This window comes from Varanus komodoensis, unplaced genomic scaffold (assembly GCF_004798865.1).
Source record: "Varanus komodoensis strain SLA01 unplaced genomic scaffold, ASM479886v1 scaffold6_1, whole genome shotgun sequence".
Taxonomy (NCBI): Eukaryota; Metazoa; Chordata; class Lepidosauria; order Squamata; family Varanidae; genus Varanus; species Varanus komodoensis.
Genome location: NW_025336345.1, coordinates 3,248,008 through 3,275,342, shown reverse-complemented (window position 1 = coordinate 3,275,342; position 27,335 = coordinate 3,248,008). Strand labels below are relative to the sequence as shown.

The following is a 27,335-nucleotide window of genomic DNA, read 5'->3' as shown; positions in this document are numbered from 1 at the left end:
TACTTCATGAGTGCTCTGTACATTGGGACTAACAAACAACAATAGCTGTAAGTAGTCTAAAAGCCCACAGCACCCTAGAGAATGTTGCAGCCACATGGCTATGTTCCTATGCTCCATCTTGTAACACAAATATGTTTCACATTGTAGCCAAGGGAGAAATTGACTAGTCAATGTACTTCTTCATATGACTAATGAACACATTGGTGAACGAATGGAAGGGAGTAGTTAAAAGTGAAACATTCCTTCAAGTCCAGTGCAAGTGGAAATAGTGGCTTGGTAAGGAAGAACGTACAGTAATACTCCCTAGGAAAATGGTTGTGCTAGAATTTTGACTGCATATTCTGCTCTTAATTGTATCATCAAACTTCTGCCAGATACAGTAATGACTGCTAACATTGTCTAGGATCCGCAAATGCACTCAGGAGCTCACTGCTGGTCTGTGTTTTGCATTCTGTGACATCCTCACCCTATTTTATTTAAGGTATTTCATCTACATTCTTCACCGTGAGTGCACCCAGATGAATAGAACAGACAGCCCTGGTGTCAGGTTTGCAGAGTAAAACACATTACACAAAAGGAAATATGAATGGGGAGAGAAAAGGAAAAAAAAAAAACAATCACCACTGCTTAATATATTATGTTCTTATAATAATAGTCTCTGATGGAAATGGGCTGCATACAGTTCAAAACTGGAGTCTCCAAATCTTGCATTGAACCTTGGAGACACTTGGAAAGTAGCAAGGCATGATGCTAAAAGGATATGCCCTGTGCTCCAACCCAGCATGGAGCTGGGGCTAGAGAGATCATACTGATGAGCCTTTTCTTGGAATGTCTCAGGAAGTCAGTTTGATACCACAGATAAAATGCATGGTTAAGCAGTAAGCACACATTTTAGTTGGTCAGCAAAACCAACTGAACATGATAGGGGCATATGAAATCTTGAACACTGTTCAGAGACTGAATAATTGACAAGCATAATTGGCAAACACACCCTCTTAAAACTAGAACTTGGGGGTCCCCCGATGAAACAGACTGGCAGTGTATTCAAGACTCTCAACTAGAAATACTTCTTTCATATTAACTTGTAGAATTCATTTCCCTGAAAAATGTAATGATCGCCAAAAGCATGTAATGCTTTAAAAGGGATTAGGCATGGCACATAAAGCAATTAACTGCTATTACTCATGACAGCTAGATGAAGGCTCCGCGTTCACCTCAAAGTGCCAGATTCTGGAAAGAAAGAGTAGAAGGTGTCCACTCTCATACTTGGTTTCTGAGAAAGTGCTAGAGGCATCTGGCTGACTGTTGTTAGTGACAGAGTGCTAAGCTAAATGGACTCTGTTCTGATCTGGCAAGATATCTCTTAATCTTCCTAACTCATTGGGGACGTTCCAAAGGTGCCTGCGTGGTTTCTGGAGCGAAACTGTTAAGACTACTAGGTGGACTACTTGGTCTACTCCATCACTGCAGTTCATAGGTTAACATAATCCCTCTTATGATATACATTAATTGTACATACACTGAACATGTGGTGTGGGGTGGCATAGTGGAGTTAAGTTCAGTTTCCTGCACTATGTATAGTCACTTATAGGTCTGGAAAGCTCTCTTACATATTCAGGAACCCTGCCTGTTCAGGATTATTACCAGTTTTACATGCAGAAGCCATGTACACAGAAGAAAATGTGAAGAGGACTTTACTGCTACAGCTAACATAGTAACCCATCTTGAAGACTTATAAAGAATTGGTGTGTTGATTTGTGGTTTTTTCTTGAGCAGAGTTTCACCGTTCCTGAATATACATAAAACGAACATAACCTTATCGCTTCTGTTCTCTCCACCTCCCAAAAAATTAAGTCCAGCTAGTTCAATCTTCCTTTGATCTGAATAGAATACTGTCCAACAGCTTTCAGTAATCAAAATAAAGCTGCTTCTAGGCAGATAACAGTGTAATGCTATACATATATCATAGTATTCAATGGTGCTTGCTCTTAAAGCTTGCATAGGATTGCAACCTAAGTTGTTTATTTGCATAAAGGTTCACATTTCCACAATATGTAAGTGGATCAAACTTGCTGGCATGAAGTATGAAGGCAGAATGTACATGTTTAAATCCTGAATTTCAGTAATGATATCCATTTCACTTCTCTGATGCATGGAATAAGTCATATGCTTTGCTGAATTCCTTTCAGCCCAGTATAGCTCACGTTTTGATTAGAGATGGGCAAAACTAAAGGGTTTAATTCATTTTGCTTTTGCTTCTGAATATAGTAAGAAACATTGACTTCAACAGTATAGAATTTCACTTCTTTCCCATATGATTTCTTTTCTTCCTTACATGTCCATTGCCTTTTTTTTTCCTCAGATGCAGTTTCATATTCCCATGGATTAATTTTTAGAATGGGTGTTGTCTTTGAATGTTGGGAAGAAGGTGGAATAAAACAATTGTGACAGTTGACTTGTGGGGCAACCAGTAAATAAAACAAGCTTACAAAATGGTTGGTTTCAATTGTTCTTCACTGCTGCTGTGGCAAGGTTAGGAACCTCTGGCCCGTGAGCCTGATTCAGGTTGTGGAGGTTCCCAATCTGGCCCATAGAGACATGAGTACCCACTAGGGGTCTTTCCCCAAGTTCTCCTGCCAGCCCTGGTGACTATCAGGGACTTGATGAGGAATATGGGGGAGGAATCCCCTTGTTATCTCCTGTCAGAGATTGGACGTAACAAGTGGAATGGGTGTGCTGCACCACGCCACTCATCCAGCACTCACAGGAGCTCTCGAAAGAAACAGGTGTAAGCACTGCCCTGCTTCATTTGACTTCTTACTTCCCCCAGGCAGGCATGTGGTTTTGCAACTTGTTGCCCTGGGCTGGTGGGGCCTTCCAGTTACCCTTTATAGGAATATATTTAATTTAGAAGATAAAATCTGAACAATTCTGCGGTATAAAACTCTCGGAATGAAGCATACTGTTGTAAGGGATGTTCTGACAAGTGTAGGCTCTAGCCAAACTTCCATTCTCCGGTGCATGAAAAGGGTTTTGAAAAAGTGGAGTTTTTTTTCCTAACATACAGCACATTTGCCACTTAGTAAATTGGCCCTCTGTATTGGCATTCCATGGTAGGTGACACTGAGTAGGGAAAATAAAAGCCTTATCCAGAATTTCACCCCCATGTAATTAGTGATACATGAAGGGACAAGGTTGTTGGCCCTGTCTGCTCAGTCATGTCCTCACTGCCTGTCAATGGAGGCCTCTTGTGTGCTGTGGGTGAGAGTCTGTCATGCGTATCCTTTTCTACTTGAGAATGCATCTTGCACAATCTCAAAACTGAAAATTAAGGTTCTGAATTGTGGAGACAGCCCACAAAAGTAGAGGAGGTCCATGCTGCAAACGTAACCCCTCCAATACGTGGAGAGCGGTGGGGACAGGTGATGAGGATGCCACAGAGCAGTGCTTCTCAACAATGGTACCTCTGGCAATAAACGTGAAGGGTTCCCCAAAGTACCACCTGCAAAACTTTTGTTCCTGTTTTTTTCCTTAAATCTACATGAAACAGATCACACATAACAATGATTACATATGCAATGCATACAACTTTTTAGCAATTGTGCATAGACTTCAACAAAAATGGACCAAATGTCCAAATAATTAAGCATTTGAAGGTGGCATCTATATGTTCTCTCTTCAAACACATAAAGTGCCATAAAGTCCTCGGTACGTTGTGTATTGAAGGTGAGTGCATTGTTGTAATATATCAATCTTTTAGTTGTGAGAAGGGCACAGTCATTTGTGCTGACCATTTGTTAATTTCCATGAAGCAAGTACATGATTTAGAAGTGTTTATATCCATGAATATTAAAAGATGTTCCAGTACAGAGAGCCTTTGGCTATGGGGTGGCATACAAATGTGATAAATAAATACAATAAATACAAATTTTTCCATATGATAACCTCCTCCCCAAAAGAATTGCCATTGCCAGAATATATGTTTAAATGCACCATTATCTGTATTGCACCACCAGTAATTGGCCAACTTAGACAATCCCTTGTTAAAGGGTTCAGTAGACATGAAACAAAAGTTCTTGCTGATCATTTGCAGTCTAAGATCTATAGATGCAGCAGGTAGGCTCCAAAGTATTTTCCACTGATTAGGCATAAGGTGGTGGGGCCTGCAGCAGATCTTTAAATTACTAAGTGGGTTCACAGGCTCAAAACAGTCGGTGACCCTGTCATACAGGTTTGGGCTCTCCCTCTTGTGTGATGTTATTTGCAAGTGGATTGAAGTTCTTAGTAGGGCTATAGAATTGCACAGTTAAGGTGTAGTCCTAGGCATGCATGTTCTTTTATGGAACAGCTTGTCTTTCTTACTTTCCCCTATAGTTTTTAATGCATTGTTTTAATTCTTTTATCTCTTATAGCATTGTATTGTCTACCTATCTGGAATTTGTTTACATATTTGTTTATTTATTTAAAACATTTTTATGCTGCACCCATCGCAACAAAGCCTCGGGGTGGCTCACAACAAGAACAAAATTATACAATAAAAATATTAAAACCCAGTGCATCTCGGCTTAAAAGATTTAAAATCCTACAAATAACCAATAAATTAACACTTAAAATAAGTTTTAAATAAAAAGGTCTTAGCCTGGTGCCGAAAAACAAATAACGATGGCGCCAGGCAGACCTCTCTGGGGAGCGCATTCCATAGGTGGGGCGCCACCGCAGAGAAGGCCCTCCTCTGGGTACTCATCCTCCTAATATCATTCACAGAGGGTTCCCAGAGAAGGCATCTGTTGCTGATCTCAAGGGGCAGGAGGGCATATATGGGCACAAGCGTTCCTTTAGATACCCAGGACCCAAGCCGTTACATATGGCGTTGTAAACAAATATGGTAAATAACAAATAGCTTTTAGGACTTCAGTTCAGATTTCTATTCTCAGTATGTTTATACCAAGATGCAAATATTTGTAGTTATCAGAGAGACTTTGTTAATAAAAACTTTTGCTGTGCCATTAGTAGGTATTTCTTTGCAAGAAGCTATTATTACAGTTATCTCTATGCAGTGTGGTGAAGGGAGATGGGTATGGTTAGGTTCTTTTGATTGCAAGGTGTAAATAACATGTTTTCGTCATCTTCTCTTTCTTATTGCAATATATGAACATGCACATCTCTGCCGCATGTCTTTGCATGATTCTGTTCTTTTAGTATTGAGGGAGAACATCTCTAGGTATTTCTGTAGCACAGCTTTTTCTTTTGCACTGGAAAAAATTGTCTTTAAATTTAGAGTTGTGTGTAGTCTCTTCCCTGCTTGCTGAGGCTAAAGAGGAATTGTCTTTGGTGGCTAACTGAATGGGAATAGCACCATTTAGGCTGCTGCATCAGTTTAAGTTTTCTTGTCTGGATATGCTGTTGTAGATACACAGAGTATACAGGCTCTTCCCTTCAAATTTATCAGTTTACATCAAGAAAATGTGATTAGGTAATTATGGTGCCTTGCAGATGTAATCATGCTCATTTGACTTTTCTGCATTTGGTGTGCTGCAACCTAAAATTGAAATTGATTTAATATGCACTGTTTACACTTGATGTACACAAGATACAAAACAGCACCTTTCTAGTCTTACCATATATTCACAGTCAAATTGAGATCTGGCATTTGACTGGACCATCTCAAAAGAATTAGGTTGTGTTTTTTTTTTTTTTTTTTTAAAAACCTCTCCAGTGTTAGCTTGACTGTGCATTTATGGTTATTGTCCTGCTGGAAGATGAGCCTCTACCTCGATCCTAGGTCCCTTACAAACTAGAATAGGTTTTTTTCTAGAATTGCCCTGAATTTGGCTTTATTTCAGCCTAGTAGTTTCCCAGTACCTACTAAGGAAAAGCATTGCTGGTTTTGAGCCACTCCCAACATTTTGCAGGAAGGCCAAAAAGTGCAGTTTTGCTCTCACCAGACCAGAGAACCTTTACGCCACACACTTGCTATGCCTAATACATGCAAAATGGCTTTCATATGTTCCCCTTCCCCCAACAAAGGCTCCCTCAGAGTTACCATTGGCCTCTTGTCTGCTTCCCTAACTAATTCTCTTCTTACGCAGTCACTCAGATTTGGTGGACACCCTTTACTAGGCTGAGTTGCAGCTGAGCTGTATTCTTTCATTTTGTAGTACAAGGTAGTCCCCTGGTTAAGAACAAGTTTCATTCCTGAGAACGCCCTTAAGTCAAATTTGTATGCAAGTTTGATCACATGAGTAAGCCAAATGGTTGACCTTTCTGTGCATCTAAAACACTGAAAAAACACTTCCATATTCACTGAAACATCTTAAACACAATACAGCTTTGTAATAATGGTAATAATAATACAGTAATAATAAAATGTGTAGATACTGAAGAGAGAGAGAATCTGTATGCATGTGTGCATGTGTATAGGTGTACAGTATAAAAAAAGAAAAGAAAAACTGTTCTTAAAATAGTTTAGAACATTCTTGAGTTAACATTAAGCCTAACATTAGATGGTGATGGTGATGGTGGGGAATAGGGTGCTGGAGAGCAAGAGATTAATTGTGCTGCTGGAACAGGGTAGTGGGTTTCTCCAGGAATTTAGGGTCTGGACACTTTGGAATGAGAAGCCATGAATACCATGTCTCTAGGGAATTATGCAGCCACTGATAGACGCATCACTAAAGACATTGTGTAGTTCCCTAGAGATAGCTGTGACTGTCTCTGGTGAAAAGCTGTGAATAGCTCTAGAAAAGCTCTAGAGAAAAGCCATTCATATCTCTAGGGAACTACATAACCACTGATGACTCCTTGCCAAATACATTGCATAGTTCCCTAGAGATATTCACAACTTTTTTGCTAAAGATATTCATATAGGGTTTATGGCAGTCCGCAGGTTTTGTAAGTACAGGTTGTTCATAACCCAGATGTTTGTAACCTGGGGACTACCTGTATTGGATTTCACAGTGTTCTTAGGGAACTTTATACTTTGAGATTTATTTATGTAACTTAGATGTGATTGGTGCATCTGCACAAATTATGCTAGCTGCTTGATCTTCATGATGTTCTTTGTTTAGATATGGTCTCAAACTGTGTGGCCTACCAGAAACAAGTTACACAGACGGACTCCATTCAGCCACTTATGCTATTCTGGAGGCGATTGGCTGCCCCAGAGCTTATTTAGCTATGTCACAACAAAGGGGTGGGGGGGGATACTTAGGCAATCACCCAGTGCCAGTTAGTTCCTGTTTGTGTAAATTTGTGTTGGAATAGAATTAATTTGAACTTTCCTATGTACATCATTTATTTGTTTATTTACTTACTTACATTTATTGGCCACCTATAATTGCTGAGGCCTTGTTAGTCATGTGGTTGCATTGCCCCTTAAATACATTTCAATTCCAGATTCTGACACCACAGCAGCAGGAAAGTTAGAAAGGGATGCTTCTGCAAGGCACTCTATTGAATGCTTCGCAGATGTTCACTGTTTGCAACTGAGTTTTTCCATCTGCAGGTGTTCCTCTTTTTAATTCTGTGAAGATGGTTACATCCTAACATGCAGCTCTGTGTACATGACACTTCCTTCCTTCTAAAATGAATGGGCTAGTCTGTAAACACAGAAGCTTGGTCTGTGTACACTACAATGCACATGTAGGATTTCCGGTCAGGAAACTTTTAAAATCTGTAGACATTATAATGCTTTGCATTTAATGTCGCATTATCATCTGTTGAAAGTGTATGGAAAAAGCTTCTGTGTTCCTGCGAATGAAACCATCCCGCGCTATCTTTCTAGGAGTTGATTGGTTATTTGATCAACTAGTGCAACCAGTTTCACAACACTGCTGTTCAAAGAAGGGGAGACTTCACATTGTCCTGGAAATAAGCAGGGTGTTGCCTCTTGAAGGAAACAGCTATGTAAAGACACTTTGCTCTTAAAAAAAACTGTTGACAGAAGCTAGCTGTTTAGCAAGCTAAGTATTTGGGTTTGTGGCTACTTGAAATAATCAAAAGACTTTAAATGAAACTCATGACTTACTGAAAAAACAGAAGTGGCCTAGTTGCTGCAGCAACAGATGTGGGCATATCTCCTGTCTAAAAGCACAGCATGCTGGAGATGATCTAAAATCACCTTTTTCTATAAATAATATGTCCAGCAGGCAGTGATATAGAGCTATTGCTTTTTATTAAACACTTCATAATTTTCAGTTTGTTGATTGGTGGTTTTCCTGGCTAATAAAAAGTCACACTAACAAACAGTAGTTTTTTCCACTTAAAGAATATACAGTTTAATAAACAAAATATTACTTGTGGAAGGAAAGGCTGTCTTAAATACTGTCCCTAAAAAACTGGATCCACAAGCTAATGACCTCTATTTGCTAGTCTTCCAGGTGCCACAGGGCTCTTTGTTGAATTAAGAGAAAATTAACAGTTCCCAGTATTTTAAACAGAATCCAAAACTAGAATCCAGGATAGTATCATGTGGCAGCTTTTCTTAATTGTTATATGATATTTGGAGTAATGGGGCCAAGATCAGATCTTAAAAATCAGGCATGGCCCTCTCTGTTTTGCCTGAATCAGTGTCCTTAATGAATGTGAGGATGGGGAGTGGGACAGAGAAATGGAGCGGAGGCTTGGGAAAAGGTCTAGAACTCAGTCCTTCCTTCCCTTTCCAGTTAGCTTGAATAGACTCCTTTTACTTAACTTTGTGATTGGCTCATCATTGCCCAAAATGAGCTAATTCAGAATTCACCAACATCCTGGACAGTTCATCCTTAAAATAACTGAAATGGGTTTTCAGCAGTGCAGTTTCATGTTGAGGTGGTGGTGGTTAGCAGCAAGGACGTAATAGTTTGGCTCCTGGGTCATGGAAGGGACTCTACCCCAGTTGAGGCCCCAACTGCAGGAAGCAGGGTGGAGGGGGAGGTGATGTTTGCTGATTTCCTCCCTTCCCCTTCAGCCCCAAGTCTTACTTCATGCTGTTCCTCAATTATCTACAGTAGAATTTAGAGGGCCAAGAGGTTGCAGGGGAGGAGGGATCAACAAAAACTTGTGTCTACCACCTTCTAGCAGCAGTTATTCTGTAACTGAAACTCCACTTACAAGGATCCAAATCCCTGTGTTTACTCTGGCGTGCATATAATGTGTTGCACTTCATAAAACCTGAAGGAACTCGGTTTTAACTTCAGCCCTGTCAGTGTTCATACTATGATTCTGCTTTGTATATTTAAAGCAAGTGTTTCAAGTCATTTCACTATATTTCTTTTTGACATTAGTTGCTTTTCATTTGCATCTCAAGCAATTAGCTTGAGAAAACTCAACAAGCTTATTGGCAGTGTAGAAATTTCAGCTATTTGTCATTTAAAACATTTTATTTAATATTTCTTTTTAGATTGAACTTGTTTTGGTGCTGGCTTTTGTTTTATTGGTTGTTATTAGTTTATTTCCTCCTTTTCTATGTATTTGTTGTATTTATATTGTATTTTAATCCTATTTGTTAATGGTTTTGGTTCGCTATTGTTTTTATTTTTGTTTGTATTTTATATTGCAATGTGAGCTGCCCAGAGAGCCTTCGGCTATGGGACAGCAAACAAATGCAATAAATAAATAATAAAAAGAATGTAAGGAGTTAAGCATTGTTAGTTTTGCCTTTGGGTAGTAAGTATTGATTCTATCGCCATTTGCAAGTAGTATTCAAAACATCTTTGCCACCTTCCTATTCCCTTAAGTTCCACCCTGTCTTCTCTTAGCTCTGCTTCCATGTATGTTGTATTTCCTCTGCTTCTGTACATTTCATGCAAGTTGTTTTTGGAAGTGGGAGGGGAGAATATAACACATTCTGAAGTGCTACAGGATTCAACAAGAGAATTCAGCAAAGTTTGCTCCGTAGAAAAGGTTTTATCATTGCCATCTCAATTCTTGTGGTAATTCCCAGTGAGCAAGAAAGAGGGCAGCAAGTAAGATGATATTTATTTGAACTGGTCGGTGCTTAAGAGTTTGAAGCAAGCTTTTTTCATGTATACAGACAAAAAAACTAGATTTTTCTCAAGAGAAAATTAAGTGAAAAGGGAAACTGATGCTTCATTGCTAGTGTGACGATTACATCACTATGTCTGCAACATTTCAGAACAAAGGAAAAGTAAATCAGTGGTGAAATGATCATCTATCCACTGCTGTACTAATGGAACAGCCAGTCCTTTTTAAGAGTGTAAGTCCCTAATGCTGAATGTTTATTTGAGGCCCCTGCCTTTTTACACCACTTTGTCTCAATATCATTTTTCTCCTCAAATGAGGGATAAAAAAGTTTAAATATGCATATGATACTTTCAAAAATGATATTTGATATTTTAAGATTTTATGTCTCTAAAATGGAAAGAAAAAGCAAATTACTGTAATACATACTGTTGCAGCATATGTCAGTCATTTTGTATATGGAAATCTACTGTTTCGTGATTTCTTTACTAATAGAAACATCAGTAAGGGTAAAGGAAATGGTTAAATATGGCAAAAGTAGCGATTATCATTCTTCTCCTTTATTTTCTAGTTGGCAACAGATTCAGATATGCAGTTATCATAATTTACTGATGTGCCTTTCTCTTGGCAGCCCCACATTCAAAGGGTTGTAAAGATATTATGAAGGCACTATTCCACCTGTCAGTGACAGCATGGAAAATAAAGTGTCTGAAGAATATGACAGAACAAATGCACTGATAACTCTGCCTCATTTTTAGGCATATTCAGAAGGATCAACACTCAACAGCTCCCAGCTCAGTTATTGTTCTGTTGTGTCCCAGATTCAGAATGAATTCAAACTGATGAACAGGCCTCACTTGGTTGTCTTTAGCCATTTTGAAGCTAAACTCTCAAGAAGAGGCAGGTGCTACTGGCCAGAAAGAACCCAAGCAAGACCAAAGTCAAACACAACTCAGGCCAAAATTGATTATAATGATCTCAGCCAATGTATCTAAGTTGTCCATTTGAATGCGCCCAACAAAGATAAAAAGGAAGGGGTGAAAAGGGCCAGTTTCTAGTTTTGCTGCTATAGTGAGAGTCACTGGTTCTACAGCATGAAGTCTTAAGGGATAATGAACTTAGCACCAACTACAATGTGTGATTCTAAGGTGTGTCTTTAGTTAATTTATGCCAAAAGGACATTGCCAAACTGTAGTTGGATTTGTTTTTGTGATCCTCCCCTCCCATTAAGCTCAGTTTAAGATTCTGCAGAATTAAACTTGGCAGTTATTGATGTTTCAATCAGTGTTGATTATCAGCATTGATGTATCCCCTGTATGTGTGAAGCCTGGGGCGGTCCCTAGCACCCCCAGTTAGTATGAGCAGATGAAGAGGGGTACACTTTAATTCTTAGCCTTTATACATGTAGTTGTTAGGAAATAACTCTGTGGAGGATTGCTCTGAATCAGACTTTCTTCAGTGCCTTGTGATAAGATCTGCAAGTCTTTTCTAGCTGACATAAAATAAGCATTGAGTGAAGTCTTTTTTAAAAATTTAAAGTTATTTTTTTCCCTAGGAGCAAAGATGTGCTCAGAAGTAGGCTTAAACTTGTCTCTAGATCTGTAGCTTTGGTATTGGATTTCAGAAGCAAGCCAATTTCCTTGCATACCTATTCCTGAAGTGACCAGTGCCAGAAAAACCTGATAGCTCCTTTAGAACAAATGCTAATGTTGATCATGAAAAAGATACTGTTGAGGGATTATAACAAAATATGTGTAACCAGTTGACTTAATACTTTATGCCTAGGCTAGAAAAGCAATAAAACAAAAGTATAGTTGTTGGGAAGGATGTCAGAGAACATACAGAGCAAAATTGGAACACCTAATGAACAGAACTTGAGATTGTAATAGTACTTGAGAGCAGTTTATCACTGGCCTGGTTGGCCAATCAAAGTCTGGATTAATAATCAAAGAAATCAGACCATGCTGCCAATGTTTTTTTCTTCACGGGAATTGCAGAACAAACTAGGAAGCTGCAGGTTGCCATAGCGTAGTTTGGAGGTTGTAGGAAGCTATTGTGTCCTGATTTGTTTCATCACTTATGCAAAGGATTGTGGTATATTGTTTAAGAGTGCAGGACTGGAACTCAGGAGATCTGTGTTCTAGTCTTCGCTCAGCTATGCAGCTCATTGAGTGACTTTGGGCCAGTCACAGACTCTCAACCTAGCCTACCTTGTTGTGAGGATATGATTGGGAGGAGGAGAATTATGTAAACTGCCTTGAGTTCCATGAAAGGAAAGAAGTGCGATATAAATACAATGAATATAGAGAAAGGAAGAAAAGAGAGGCTACATTTGATCGCATGAAGCTTGTAGACAGATCCTGGAAAGAAAATAAAAAGTCTTAACCTGGTCACTGCAAAGGAAAGAATTTGAAAATAAGTGGAGCAATAATATATAGTCTGAAGAGATATAGGGAAATCAGGAGAACTTCCATGGATATTAATGTGGAGTGTTGGCATAAAAATTCATCACTATAAATTTATATAAACTATTATCTAAAGTTGGTGTTACCTGTGAATAGGGACTTTCAGACCTTTTCTCAATATTTCAGTTCTTTTCAGAAATGGGAGATATGATGGTATTGGAAGTGACCATAATTATGGGAGAGATGGACCGTAAGAAATGGGAGATATGATGGTATTTGAGGTAGCCATTCATTGGTGACTGTAATTATGCTAATACTGTGCTAGAATAATTCAATCTGTACAGGATTTACATACCACTTATTTACGAAGGGCTGTAGCACTGCTTTAGGTAAGAAGGATTACTGTAGCATTTAGCTGATTTCATAAACATTGAAAAATTAGCATGGTGTAGTGAGCTATAAATGCTAAAGAACATTAAACAGCCCCAAATATTTCATGTACCAGCCCAAGGAAGAAAGAAGTTGGAGTCAAGCCCTTATGATGCTCAGCGTTTTTGTCTGCTTCAATAGTCAGTATTTTCTTTCATGAACGCACTCGGCTCCTTCCTCCAATACTTGAAGTTGCTGATGCTGTAAAGCAATGTCTCCTATAGTCTTAGTATTCAGCTTATGCTTCTCACACACCATCAATATGCCAAATACTGGCGCTTTCAAAAACCTTCTTTGTCAAGCTGTGCCACTGGTAGTCAGGCAGTGTGACATAATCACATGCTCTTGATCTTCTTAAGGAAGCTTGGTGTAATCTCTAATGGAGCTCTACCAAGACAGCCCATTAACAGCTATCAAGCAGCCAATATATTCATCATTTAAGAATGGTCATTGAACAGCTTAGTTTTATATGAGGGTCAAGTATTTGGAACATGAAATTATATTTGTATTCATCTTTATTGGCAAATTCATGCTGGATAGATATTTGTAAGGGACTCCCAGGTAATAAGTGGTGGTATCTCTTACATTCCTGAAAATATTGTGACTAGGAGCTTGAAGTTCCAGGCATACAGCTTTGTTATAGTTCCTCTAAGTGGCATCTGCTGTTGCAGTACATCCTCATCCCTTTAACAGGAGTGCACATGTTAAGGCTTTCAGACAGACCAAATTAAGGTTTGGTTTGCACTAACCATAATTTAACTATGCTATAACTCTCAGAATGTGGACATCATGAACTATGGTTTGTTTAGAACTGTCCAGTCTTCTGAAGCATGAAAAAGGAACTGAAGGGAGGAGGAACACGTGTTCCTGAACTTTGGGTAGGCGTGTTCATATAGTGGGAGTGCATGATTACATCTGAACCGGTTTTCAGTTGTTAGAAGCAAGTCACTGAGTTTTGCATTGCTTTTATTCAGGCCTGATGTACACTGAACACACATTTGTTGATGTGATAAACTGTAGTAGTACTGGCTGGCTATGAACTATAGAAGGCACTACCATCAGCTTCTTTAAGTACAATGTTGGTAGCATTTTCTTGGTCTTGTGCTTCCCTGGAAAACCCACTATGACTGCAATCAGTATTTGCATTTTGCTGGTTTAGTGAAACTTGTGTTACCATTAGTACTGAATAGGAAATTAGTCTGGATTTGCCCCAATGTGTGGGCATCACAAAATCTTTGAAAGATAGAAAAATGCCATGGTTTTATTGCCATGTTAATTCCGAAAGCATGTGTGTTAATAGAAGTCAGGGTCAGATGGCCTTATCCTGTGTCTGGAAAGTTATTTCCAGTATCCCTAGTACCATCTTTATTTTTCAGTTATCTGGAATATCTAAAGTTACTGTTTGTCATACTTAATAGGAAGGTGCTCAGAACACTGGATTTGTTAGAATCTGAATTATGATCTGGCCATAATCAAAGCACAGTATCTCTTAGCTTTTGACTGACTTGAAGGCTCCCTTATGCATAATAAATATTTAAATAAATAAAGTGTAGAATGTGATGCAGCTCTGAACAAGCATGAAAGAATTACAGAACGATACTCAAATTCACAGCATTCACTAGTGCAGAATTCAACCTTCTGAAAATTAGTTTTAATTTGGGGAAAAAACCATTTCTACTCATTGCAGTTAATGAAGGTAATTTTTTAAAAAGCAAAGTGCTTGCTGAAATAAAAATAGAAAGTCTAAGTAAGATTCCCATTGGCCCAGGATAGAACATCAGTGTTCTTTATAGCATCTTGATGTTGCTATAAGCAGCATAAAAATGAGAAATTGCACAAACAAATAATGCAGAATAAATGATACAGAAATTCTACATAGTGATATGATAGTGAAATTGGTTAGATTTCTCTAATTGCAGAATTTGGTAGTACATAGATTTAGGTTAATTTCATGCCTATTTCTTGATTGCAGGCTAGAAGTGCCTGGACTACAGCCTACTTAATCATGACCCTGTCGCTGTGCCAGTGATGTGGAGTGTGCACTCTGCTTTAAAATACTGTGCCCCATTTTCTTGTAAGTTAGTACAGGCTCAGTGTAGGGCATTGTATATGAAAAGCTGCAGCTGCTGCAATGAACCAGTTAGTCTCTGAGGTGTCACAGCACATCTTGTCTTTAAAAAGTTTGTTAGTTGTTCACCTGATATGGAATGCTCCACAAGAATTTGCCCTGCAATATAATTCATGCTGTACTAAGGTTAAAGTGACAAAAAACAGTGCATGGGAAGATTGCAGACTTGAAAGGAAAAGAATCAAAAGAGCTAAACTGTTGAAAGGACAAAGTTCACTTTCTTGATCTGTTTCATTCTCTATTCATTGGTGAAAATGAGTTACAATGGACAGGAAAGATCAATCTGATGGGATTTTTCCCCTCAGCCAAATAACTGTTAAAACTTCACCAGCAGGAGGCAACTTCCTCCCTTACAATACAGGAAGCTAGCCCTTTGTGGCCTTTAAATATCTCTAGCCAAAAAAAAAAAAAAGCTTTAATTAAAGGACTATCTAAAAGACCTCACCTTTGTACTTAATCTTTCAAACTTCTGTAAGCCAATCTGACAAATGTGGAAGCTCTCAAAGACTGATTCCATAACCTTGCTTTAAAGAAAAACTCTTCATTAAGAATGCAGAGTTTCCAGTGCTGTGTGCCTGAGACCAGAAGAAAACCTGTGTTCTCAATCTTCAGCTGTTCTGAAAGGCTAGAAAAGGGGGTTCTGTGTAATGGGTTATCTTGTTTTCTTGTTGCATTTTTAGCCACAAAAGTTGTGAGGAACAGGAAATAGCTTTTATAGTTCCTTCCTCCTCCAAGTTGTAAGTCATCTGTAGACATCAGGATGTTTTTCTTGGCTTATTACTTTCTCTTCGATTTCTCCTGCACATCTGCCACATGCATTTTTTAAAAAGTAAACTTACAAAGCTGAAAATGAAAATCAGATTCTTTAAAGAGTGGCATTTTTGTACTGTAGTGCCTAGTGGTTTTTTGGTCTGGTGGCAGCCATACTGAAAGATAACTTTGCAACACATTCACAGTAATGAATGAGACTTTGAAATCTGTAGGCTTGACAAATGCAATTTGCACATATGCATCCTTTTTATTATTCTATGCATTCCCTGGTATGCGCAAGGGTAAGCAAACCGGTGTCTTCTAGATGTCATGGATGACAACTCTTATAAGCCCAGCTAGTGTAACCAGTGCTTGGCATTAAGGGAATTGCCATTCAAAGCATCTGGAAGGCACTAAGTTGCCTACCCTAATGTAGGCACTTTCACAAGAAGTGTAAACTGGGCAGAATATGGCGATATTATATGATCTTGGTTCATGTCAGTTTTCCTTGCACAGTCCCTGCCACAAAAATGTGTCTTAACAGCTGGAAAATCAGTAGCTGCCTCCCTCTTTTGAAGTATGTTGACACCATTGAACCAAATTGAACACACAATCATAGCAATTTATTTATTTATGAAAAAAAATTGTACTGTTCATTCATTCATGCTGGCTCTCTGAACAGTTTACACACAATAACATGCAGGCACAATATATTAAAACAGATTAACCCTCAATAAAACATTCTGATTAAACAATAAGTAAAACTAAACAAATTACAGTGTAATTAACAAAATTAATAAATACAAAATCCCAATTAAAACAAATAAAAACAAGAACCAGAACAGAAAATAAAATGAAGACCTAGCTGTGGATATTAATAACATGTTAGCAATAATATATTGCTTGAATCAAAAGGGGGTTGTCTGGTGCCAGAACAAGTATACATCAGTGCCAAGTGTACATCTCTGGGGAGTAGATTCCATAAACGAGGTGCCATTCCCAAAGAAAGGCCCTTCCCCAGGTAGCTGCCCTCTTCACATCTTGTAAAGGCAGTTCCTGGAGAAGGACCTCCAAAGATGGTCTTAAGGTACAGGCAGGTACATATGGATGGATTCCTTCAGATAATCAGGTCCCAAACTGTTTAGGGCTTTTATATGTTAATACAAGCACCTTTGAAGATAGTACAGGACTGGTGATAGATGATCTTGTCTGCCAGTCCCTCTAAACAGAGGTACTGCTTTATTTTGTACCAGTTGCAACTCCTGGAGCACTTTCAAGGGCAGTCCCATATAAAGCACATTTCAGTAGTCAAGCCAAGACATTACCAGAGCATGGATTACTGTTGCCAGATTATGCCTGTTCAGATAGGAATGAAGTTGATAGATCAACTGAAGTCGATGGAAGGTGCTTCTGGGTACAAAGCCCACCTCGTGTTCCAGGAGCAGATCTGGATCCAGAAGCACCCCCAAACTCAGAACCCTGCACTTTAGGGGGAGTGCAGTCCCGTCCAGGACAGGTGAGACATCAACCATCTGGACGAGGGAGCAATTTTGGTAATTGCCAACATCATTTACATAGTGGACTGGTTATAGATTGATAGAGGGCTAAACTTAGCTTTAACTCATAAGAGGGGATGCTTCTTGGGATGTTCTACTTTGGAAGATGTTGCCTCTGAATGTTGTTTTTTTCCCTTCTTTATGTGCTGTGCCAGATTCAGCTGTATACTGACAGGAAAAGATCAGGGTTGTGTGAGGTAGGGGCCTGTGGGTTATTAGTACCACCGATCTTTCACTACTATGGAGGTAGGGTTCATGTCAGGTGTGATCCATCTATACACTTCCTGATCACCAACCTTGTGGAAATTGGCTACCTGTCAGAAAAGGAGTCACAGTTCCAGCTAATTATTCTGCACAGTATCAACTTGGTAGGTAGAGTTGGTCTGCTGTTACATGACTGTGCTTGTTGAGAGCAGTTCATACACTGTTTTTCAGATTTTTTCCTAAAAATTGCTGGGCTTGTTCATGTGTTCGTTATCATGTAAACCTTTGTAAGCATCCTGGGAGAGGCAGATGCCTTACATTTTGAGGGCTGGTCATTCCTAGGTTCTGGAACAAGTGATATCATGACTGTCAGTTAACTATAGACAGAATGCAGCTGAAGGATAAAGCTTCCCTTCTTTGTCAATGTTAATGTTTCTTACATGGTTTGCTAGCCTCTAGTGGCTCATGAACAGTGCTGGAGTTTCTGAGCCCAAGTTTCTCATGTTACTGATTAAATGCTCTGGTGAAGACGCTTCAGGCTCAGCTGGAGAAGCATTACATAAGTTATTTTTATAGCAAATGAAACATATTTCTGGAAAACTCCTTATAATAACCTTTTATTGACAGATGGAGCTGGGTGGGAGGATGGCTGTGCCATGTAACTTGCATGTAAGTGAGTTGAACACTAGGTTAGGCCATTAAAATTGGAGCTAGTTTCTTAGCCCCATAGGAAAGAAAATCTATAACCTATTAAAAAGTACTATAAAGATAGATGTAGAAAACATGCAGGTATATCATGTTGCCAAAAATAAATATAGACCAGGGATAGGCAAGTTGGTGTCTTTCAGGAAGATAAGAGAAGCCATGCTGTATCATCATTCATTTTTCATAGTGGCAAGCAAGATGCCTACAGGATCCCTAAAACAGGGAGAGTACAAAAGTTCCTGCTGCCCCAGCTTCCAAGCAAATGGGGGACCTTGCATACCACCTCTGAGACTGAAAGTAGCATATAGCCAGCAAGTCTCGTAGCCAGAGATAGCCTTCTGTTCCATGAATTTGCCCTGTCCCCTTATAAAGCTGTCCAAATTAGTGGTCATCACTACTTTCTATAGCAGTGAATTTCATACTTAGTTTAAGTGTGTGCTGTGTGAAGAAGTACTTCCTTTTATTTCTTCTGAATCTCCAACCAATCAGCTTCATGGAATGACCTCATGTTCTGATTTTATATCTTCTCTCCCCTTTCTCCACTACATGCTTAATTTTGACACCTCTGTTATATCTCCCCTTACTTGCTCCTTTTCTAAGCTGAAGAGTTGCAACTGTTACAACCATTCCTCATAGGAGAGTTGCTCCAACCCCTTGGTCTGAACTTTTTCCAACTCAGTAATGCCATTTTTCGGATTCCATCACCTAATCTTGAAGGTGGGATTTTTTTCCCTTCCAACATGCATCACTTTACACTTGCATGCATTGAACTGTATTTGCCATTTCAATGCCCATTCTCCCAGCTTGGAGAGATGCCTTTGGAGCACCGCACAATCCCTTTTGGTTTTAACCACCCTTAATAGTTTTGCATCATCAGCCAATTTTGCCTCCTCACTGCTTACTTCTAATTCCAGATCATTTATGTATATGTTGAAAAGCATCAGTCCTAATACAGAGCCCTGTGGGGCACTTTTGACATTCCTCCATTGGGAGAAATTACCATTTATTACCGCTTTCACTTTCTGTCATTTAAGCAGTTACTGATCATAACACCCCCCCCTCCATTCCATGACTGCTAAGTTTGCTAAGATGAGGGACTTGTCAAATTCTAAGTAAACAAAGTCTACCTGATTGTCCATGCCTGCATGCCTATTGACACTCTCAAAAACTCTCTTAAGTTGGTAAATTCTTTATTGGTTGTGGAAGCCCTGTTAATTAATTTTAGCAGGGCCTGTCCCTCTATTAATCACTGTTTCTGTATTTAATAACACTGTTAATCAATTTATCTAGAACAGATATGAAGCCAACCAACCTGTAACTTCTTTGATCCTTCCTGTGTCACTTTTAAAAATTGGTCTTACATTGGCCATTCTCCCATCCTCAGGTACAGAGGCTGATCTTAAGGAAATGTTACATGTTTTTGTAGGAAAGTTGGTGATTTTGTATTGAGCTAAGGTTCTAGGATACCATCTGGGCTTAGTGAATTATTAACTTTCAGTTAGTAAGTTTGAGAATTTCATCCCTTGTCACTATCTGCCTTAATTCCTCAAACTCCCTTCCTGAGTAGTTAAGCTCAGGAACAGGTATCTGGTATCCTCTGCTGTAAAGTCAGATAAAAACTTTACTATCAGTTTTTCTGCAATCTCCTTAACCACCTTTAGTGCTGTTTTAATTCCATTATCATACAAAGGTCCAACTGCCTCTCTAGCTAGTTTCTTTCTTCTGAGAGATTTAAAAGATTTCTCTATTGTTGGACTTGTTGTTTGTGATATGTTCCTCAGAATATTTATTCTCTTACTATCTGCATACTTCTCCTATAACATAATATTTTCCTCATTTACGCAAAATTTTAATTTAATTCAGGAAGGCTTCTTCTCTCTAATTGCTTCCTTGTTAACTGTGTTGGTGACCTCTCGGATTTCATGCTACCTCTCCTCACTTGTGCTGTACCTGCTATCAGAGCTTCTGTTGTTATGGTTTTGAGTAATTTGGAAGGGATTAAACTCTCGACACCCCTTTTTACTTTTTTTTTACAAGTTCCATCATTTTAGAGAAGTTTCCCCTTTTAAAGTCAAACAAATATATTGGATCTATTTAGCAATATTCCATCTATACATTAAATCTAATAGCTTTGTGGTCACTGTTTTCTGTTAGTTCATAACATTTACATCTCATACTGCACCCTGGGCAACCCCACCTAGGATTAAATACAGGGTTGCCTCCCCTCTGGTTGGTTCCATGACCAGCTACTCATTCAGGGCATCAAAAATGTTAACCTCTCTAACAGAAGTGGAACATGAATTTATTCAATCAATGTGTGGGGAGTTGAAGTCACCCATTATTACAGGACTGCCTTTGAGTCCTCTCTGATTTAATTCTCCATCTCAGGATCACCCTAACCATTCTGGTTTGGAGAATGATAAACATATTGGTATGATTAAAATACTTTTGAGACCAGGTATTGTTATACACAATGTTTCTTTTGAGGAGTCTGCACACTTTTAGCTGATCAACTCTGCTGGATTCTATGCCGTTTTTGACATAAGGACAACACTTCTTCCAAATATATCTTTCCCTGTCCTTCCTATAGAATTTATATCCAGAGATGATTGTATTATATTGCTTCTCTCCATTCTACCAGGTTTCTGCAATGCCCTTTATATAGAACTTCTTGCTTAAAGCCAGGCACTCCAGCTTTCCTGTTTTGACTCAGAGGCTTCCAGCATTTACTTAGAAATATACAAAGTGTCCTTCTCCAGACATGTGCAACCTATGTTTTGGTACAAAGTGTAGAGCAGGAGCCCAGCTCTCTCAGTTACAAGTCTCCCCAGATGGATTCTTCAGATTCGAAAGAGGAGTTGTAGGGGCAGAAGTGGGCAAATGATTTTGGATTTTCAAGACTACAGAGTGAAGGTACTCAGACAGCCCCCGGGACCCCACCTTGGAAAAGGAGGAAGGCATTTCTGAACTGGGAGAGAGAAGAGGGAGCAGGGAGTTGCTTGACCCTGTAAGGAGAACAGGGGAAGCAAGCAGGACCAGTTAAGGAGTGTCTGATGTGCCTCCTGTCTAGCCCTAAAGCAGCAGAGCCACGTTGAGAGTGAAGTCAAGACCTTGCTGAAAGGGCAGGAAGGAATGGCTGCTCCAGTTTGGATTCAGCCCTCACATGGGCAGATGCTACTCCCACATTTCAAAAAGAGTGCTACTTGGATTTATGCTGTTTTGTAACCCATGGAGCCCAAATAAAGAACTGTGCTTCTAAGCTTTCATCTTAAGTGTGCTGGAGAGACCAAGGGAGTGGGGGAAGAGACCTGCGCACAACACTTTGGTGTCTTCAGCTTGTTGTCACGACTTGCCATATGCTCGTGGGTTACTTCTTCCCCTCCTACATTTGCGCAATCAGACTTCTTCCTTTTCATTTGCTAGGGGTGATATTACACAAACCAGATGCTTCTTAGCTCCTGTTGGCTTTACCCCAGGGTTCAGTTTAAAAGCTGGCTGCCAGTTTTTTATGTTACGCACCAGCACACTGGTTCTGTTTTCAGGTTCAAGAGGAATCCACCCCTTGTGTACAGGCCCAGCTTGCCCCAAAATGTTCTGAAGTGCCAAACAAATCTGAACCACTTTTCTATACCACCATCTCATCTCACTTTGAGACTCCTCAGCTGTCTGTCTAGCTGGCACTGCATGTGGAATAGGTAGCATTTCAGAGAAGGCCACCCTGATGGTCTGGATCGCAAGCTTCTGCCTAGCAATCTAAATATGGCTTTCAGACTATATGACTACATTTCCCCACAACATTGGTTTCCCTACAACACTCCACTTGTACACTAGCTGCAAGACTACCTAGATGGTGCATGAAGTATGTAGCCTTCAGACCAGGCAGGCAATTTATCCTGTGGTCTATATGCCCATCACAAGCCCAGCTGAGTACCTAATTCTTGAATCTCCCACTCCCAGAAACTCCCCACCCCCTGGAGGCACATCCTTAATGCAAGAGATTAATTGCTTATCTTGCACATCCTTAATGCAAGAGATTAATGGGACCCTTCTAAAGGATCATTCTTCTCTTCTTCACATATATTTTGTATATATTTTGTAAAATTGGAGACGTATAGTGAAAAATGCAAAATTTGCAGTAAGATAGCTGTTTGAGTTTCTGTATTGGTTCAGCATTGTAAAATTAGGTACACTTGCCTTAAAACACGAACTAAATATTGTAACAGAGCACCGACTCAGGGCTTCTCAGGAAAGGAAGTGTTAACCCTGGGTGTCCTGCCCTGAGTACACAAAATCCCAGTCTCTGCATTACTTTCTCAAGAATGGTCAGTTTCAGTCCAGGAGTCAAGGCTATATGGTTAGTGCATGTCCAAAGCTCAAAGTCAAATGGGGTGTCCGAAAGGATGTTCAATAAAACAGGCCAGGAATCTAGATACCGGTTAGCATCCACAAAATCCAGGAACAAAGATAATGCAGTTTGTTGTTTGCAACACAGAGCAGCTCTGCCTGAAATTAATTTATGGCCAGCTCTAACTCAGCACATCTGTGCTGTTTCTCCCTGGCTTTCTTCATCTGAGGAATCTTCCTTCATGACACTGGGCATGAAGGCCCAACCGTTGCAGCCAGGTGGCAATTCAAGAAAAACCACTGGGCTTGATAGTGATGGGAATGCAAAAAACCCTCAATTACTTCCAAAGTCAGAGCCATTCAGACCCAATCAAGGGAGGTAGTAGCCCTGAAGGGTATAGGATTCTCACCTGGGTACTCTCAGGAGATGTCACCCCATGAGTCATCTGCTTGATCTAACTGGATAAAAGCAGAGAGCTGTGGGAGATCTGAGTTCCTCTTTACGGAAAGATTCCCTGTTGCTGCCGGAGGCTCTGCCAAGAAATACTGCTCTGTTCTTCGTCGTGGCCTCTGTGCATCACATATATGGGTTCTGCGCCTGTGCAGTGCCTTTGGCCGGAAGATTAACAGCTAACGGTTTTTGGCGGGAACTCCGCTCCCCCTCCCCCCTAGCATTATATAAGGAGTGGAGTGTCCGCCATTTTCCAGTCTTTGTGACCGCCATTCGTTGTGCCTCGTGCTGCTTCACTCTCGCTTAGATCATTACTTACTTCTCGCTCATTGAAAAACTCTCTTTTTTCCTTACCAAGTTAGTATTCCCTTGTTCCTGTTGTTGTTAGTATTTCACTTACTTCTTAACTTTTCACCGTTTTTTCTCTCTCTCGTTCCTAAAAAAACAAAAAAACCCAAAAATATTACTTTCCTGCTTTACTATCTCCTTTTTCTTCTATTTCTACGATGGGGCAACGGGCGGCGTTCTGCAAGTAAAGGAAGTGCGGCTCCAAAATGCCCGCCACGGACCCGCATGACCTGTGCCTCCTTTGTCTGGGGGAAGGGCACAGGACCGATAAATGTGGCCATTGTTTGGCCTTCTCCAAACAGGCAAGGAAGAACTGGGAGAATCGCCTCCGCAAACTTTTGTGGGACCAGGCTCTCCTCCAGTCAGACTGGGTGGTGGCTAAGCCTCCCACTACTGTGGCTCCACCTGAAGGCCGTCCAACTTCGGCCGACCTGCCGCAACGCCCAGCCTCTTCCTCCATTGCTCCGCCCTCATGCCCTTCTGAAGAAGGTGCTCATACCATGGCTGATCAGCCCATTTCCCTGCCAAGGAAACAAAAGGAGAAGAGAAAGCACAGCGATCCGGACAAACATCCTGTGCACAAGAAGGCCAAAAAAGATAAGGTAGGCAAGCCGGTTAAAAAGCCGAGGAATCCCGAGCACGCAAAACATCGCCACTCGGGTTCTGCAACTTCCTCAATCCCGACTCCTCCCTCGGTCCCGACCATCCAGGTGGCTATAACGGTTACCCCGCCAGGATCACCGCGCCAAACGGCAGCCGATCCTACTCTGGATTCATGGCGTGGTTCCATCTCAGATGGGGAAATAAGAGATTCTCCACCGAGAGCTCAGTCACCAATGCCAATGCCGCCGGTCCCGCTGGATACCGAGATCGTCATCTCTCCCCCGAGAAGCCACAGGAGCCGTTCCTCAGATGCTAGATCCGATGACTGGTACCATTCCAGATACTCCTCCGCTTCAAGATGGGAAGAGTACCAATCTGTGGCCTATTACCCGGTTTCCAGGGGATGATCTTCGCCGCCAGCTCCTCGGGATCGCTTCCATTCAACGCCCAGAGATGCCCTGAGGGCTTCGTCTAAAGAAAGTGGCAGATCAGAGTCACCAGGAGATTCTTCCTCCAGTGCACCACCCCCCTATTGGATGGAATCTGATGAGTCTGAGGCTGACTCGACCTCGCTAGATGCAGCAGTTACTTCGCAGGGCCCGGGGTCACCTGAAGAACCATACATCTCGTTCAATGAATTGATGACCAGGCTAGTGAGGTCGCTCGATATCGAAGCCCACCAACAACCGGGACCGAGTACTGACCGTTTTTATGATGTAGTCAGGGGCAAACGATCCACATCTATTGCCTTGCCGTTCATTACAACCTTACGGCAAGCAATGACTCAGCCATGGAACCTCCAGGCTCACCCACAACCGACTTCACGTAAATATGAGTCTATGTATCAGGTTCGGGAGGAAGACATCCCGTTCCTCCTTCATCACCCCAAGCTGAACTCGGTTGTTGTGGAATCCTCCCAGGGCTGGGAAGCACATGGACACACCTCACCTCGCAATAAAGAGGGAAGAAAAGTTGACTCCCTTGCCTGCTGGGTATACGCATCTTTGGGCCTTGGATTACGAATTTCCAATTATGAGGCAACCCTGGTGCTCTATCAATATTTTCTTATGCAACACCTAGACGCCATCATTGACACCTTCCCAGGAAATCAGGGCAAACTTGCAAAAACCTTTGTTAAGGAAGCTATGCAGGTGACGGTGCAACAGCTCTCCACAGCGAGGCACCACGTTGATTCTGATTCGAGGTTGCTTGTCGGTGCCATTTCCCTCCGCAGACACGCCTGGTTGCGTAACTGCAATTTTCTGGATGAAATGAAGCGGAGAATTGAGGAGATGCCGTTCGACGGATCCGGTCTCTTCAACGCGAAGGCGGATAGCAAACTGAAGAAAATCCACGAATCCAGAATGACAGCCTGTCGTATGGAACTGCAATCCCTGCCTCTACGTAAGTGGTCATGGTCATGCCCGCAATACCACCAACAATTTCAGCCTCGGCAACAACAACCACATCAACGCCAGCAATGCCGCAGACAACAACCATCCCAGCTCTTCCAGCAGGGCCGCCGCCGCTTTGACACGGACAGGCGACAGCGCTGATGCGACGAGCGAGCCTCTCTTCTCCTCCCAACTTCACCCTCCCCTCTCTCATTTGGGGACCGGCTGAAAAGTCGGCTCCCCACTTGGGAGTCCATCACATCTGATGGGGTGGGTGTTATCCATCATTCGGCATGGCTATGGAATTGAATTCGACGTTGTTCCATCACCGAATCCTATCCGTTTTACACCGACCTCGTCAGTACTGCTGGACGAGATTCACCAACTCCTTACTAAAGGAGCTGTTCATCACTTATCATTATCGGAAGGACTCCACGGATTCTATTCCAGATATTTTACGTTCCCAAAACGAGATGGGGGTCTCAGACCTCTATTGGACTTGAGAGCTCTCAATAGATTCATAACACCAAAGAAGTTTCGGATAACCACACTCCAAAATATACTTCCGTTGCTGGGAAGAGGGGATTGGTTCGCCTCACTGGATTTGAAGGATGCCTATTTTCATATTTCAATACATCCAAGTTATAGGCGCTTCCTTCATTTTGCGGTGGACTCTGAAATCTACGAATTCAAGGTGTTACCGTTTAGATTGGCCACTGCACCAAGGGTTTTTACGAAGTGTATGGCTCCTGTCTGCACACACCTTCATTTACGTGGAATTTGGATATACCAGTACCTTGATGATTGATTGTTGGTGTCCGACATAAAAGCAGGACTTTCATCTGCTGTTGAGATTACGTGTGCTCTATTACAAGACCTCAGACTCTGTATTAATTGACAGAAGTCTTCTCTTCTCCCTACACAGACAATCAACTTTATCGGAGCCCGGCTGGATTCGACATTGGCAAGAGCTTTTCTTCCTCAAGACAGACAACATGCTATTGCTCGGTGCATCTCTCGGATCCGACAAGAAAGAACTGTCCTTACCCGATCTATCCAGAGCCTGTTGGGACACATGTCTGCATCCGTCGCCGTGGTTCCACATGCCAAACTCAGGCTACGCCCTCTCCAGCTGTTCTTCAACGGGATGTTCCGACCACAGACAGATACACCCACCAAACGGATTCGACTTCCGGTCTCCGTTCTTCAGTCCCTGTTATGGTGGGCAGAACCAGCCAATTTAAATGTCGGTGTCCCATTTCGACCTCGGTACCCTACAGTGACCCTCGGTACCGATGCGTCTCTGCTGGGATGGGGAGCCATTTGCTCCGATCTACGTACCCAAGGGGTATGGAGTCATCGGGATTCCAGGAACCACATCAACTTCCTGAACTTCTTGCTGTTTTCAAACCCCTGCAATCATTCAAGGACGTGCTTCTCCACCAGGTCGTCCAGGTGACCTCGGACAACATGGCTACGGTCTTTTATTTGAACAAACAAGGGGGAACCCGGTCCCAGAAACTAGCCCGCCTATCCATGCAGATTTGGGACTGGTGCATACCGAGAGGTATCACCCTTCTAGCAGTTCATCTTGCGGGCACAGACAATATAGACGCAGATCTCTTGAGCAGACATATGTCGCAGTCACACGAATGGGAACTAGACCGTCGGGTTTGCGACAGACTGTTTCACTGCTGGGGTCAACCAGACATAGACCTGTTTGCCACACAACAAAACAGGGTATGCATGAACTATTGTTCCAGAGCGGGGATAGGGCAGAGGTCGTCTGGGGACGCTTTCATGATCCCCTGGAACGACATGACTTTTGGTTCTCTTGTCATAATGACAAAAAAATTATTAAGGGAGCAAACGTCGGTCTTTCAAAGACTGGAAAATGGCGGACACTCCGCTCCTTATATAATGCTAGGCGGGAGGGGGAGCGGAGTTCCCGCCAAAAACCGTTAGCTATTAATCTTCCGGCCAAAGGCACTGCGCAGGGCGCAGAACCCATATGTGTGACTGCACAGATGGCCACTCGAAGAACATCAGTTACAGGTA

General features: G+C 41.3%; 2 protein-coding genes across 3 annotated transcripts in view; both read left to right on the top strand.

The window, feature by feature from the left end:
• Positions 1–27,335, top strand: part of CLINT1 (clathrin interactor 1) — an 89,333-nt gene that overhangs the window by 11,565 nt on the left and 50,433 nt on the right. The gene's annotated exons all lie outside the window — the stretch shown is intronic.
• Positions 1,569–26,525, top strand: LOC123033954. The gene is made up of 3 exons (XM_044450924.1): positions 1,569–1,580; positions 7,614–7,623; positions 16,507–26,525. Exon 3 carries the CDS (start codon positions 24,420–24,422, stop codon positions 25,437–25,439), a length of 1,020 nt encoding a protein of 339 aa, XP_044306859.1. The 5' UTR covers positions 1,569–1,580; positions 7,614–7,623; positions 16,507–24,419; the 3' UTR covers positions 25,440–26,525.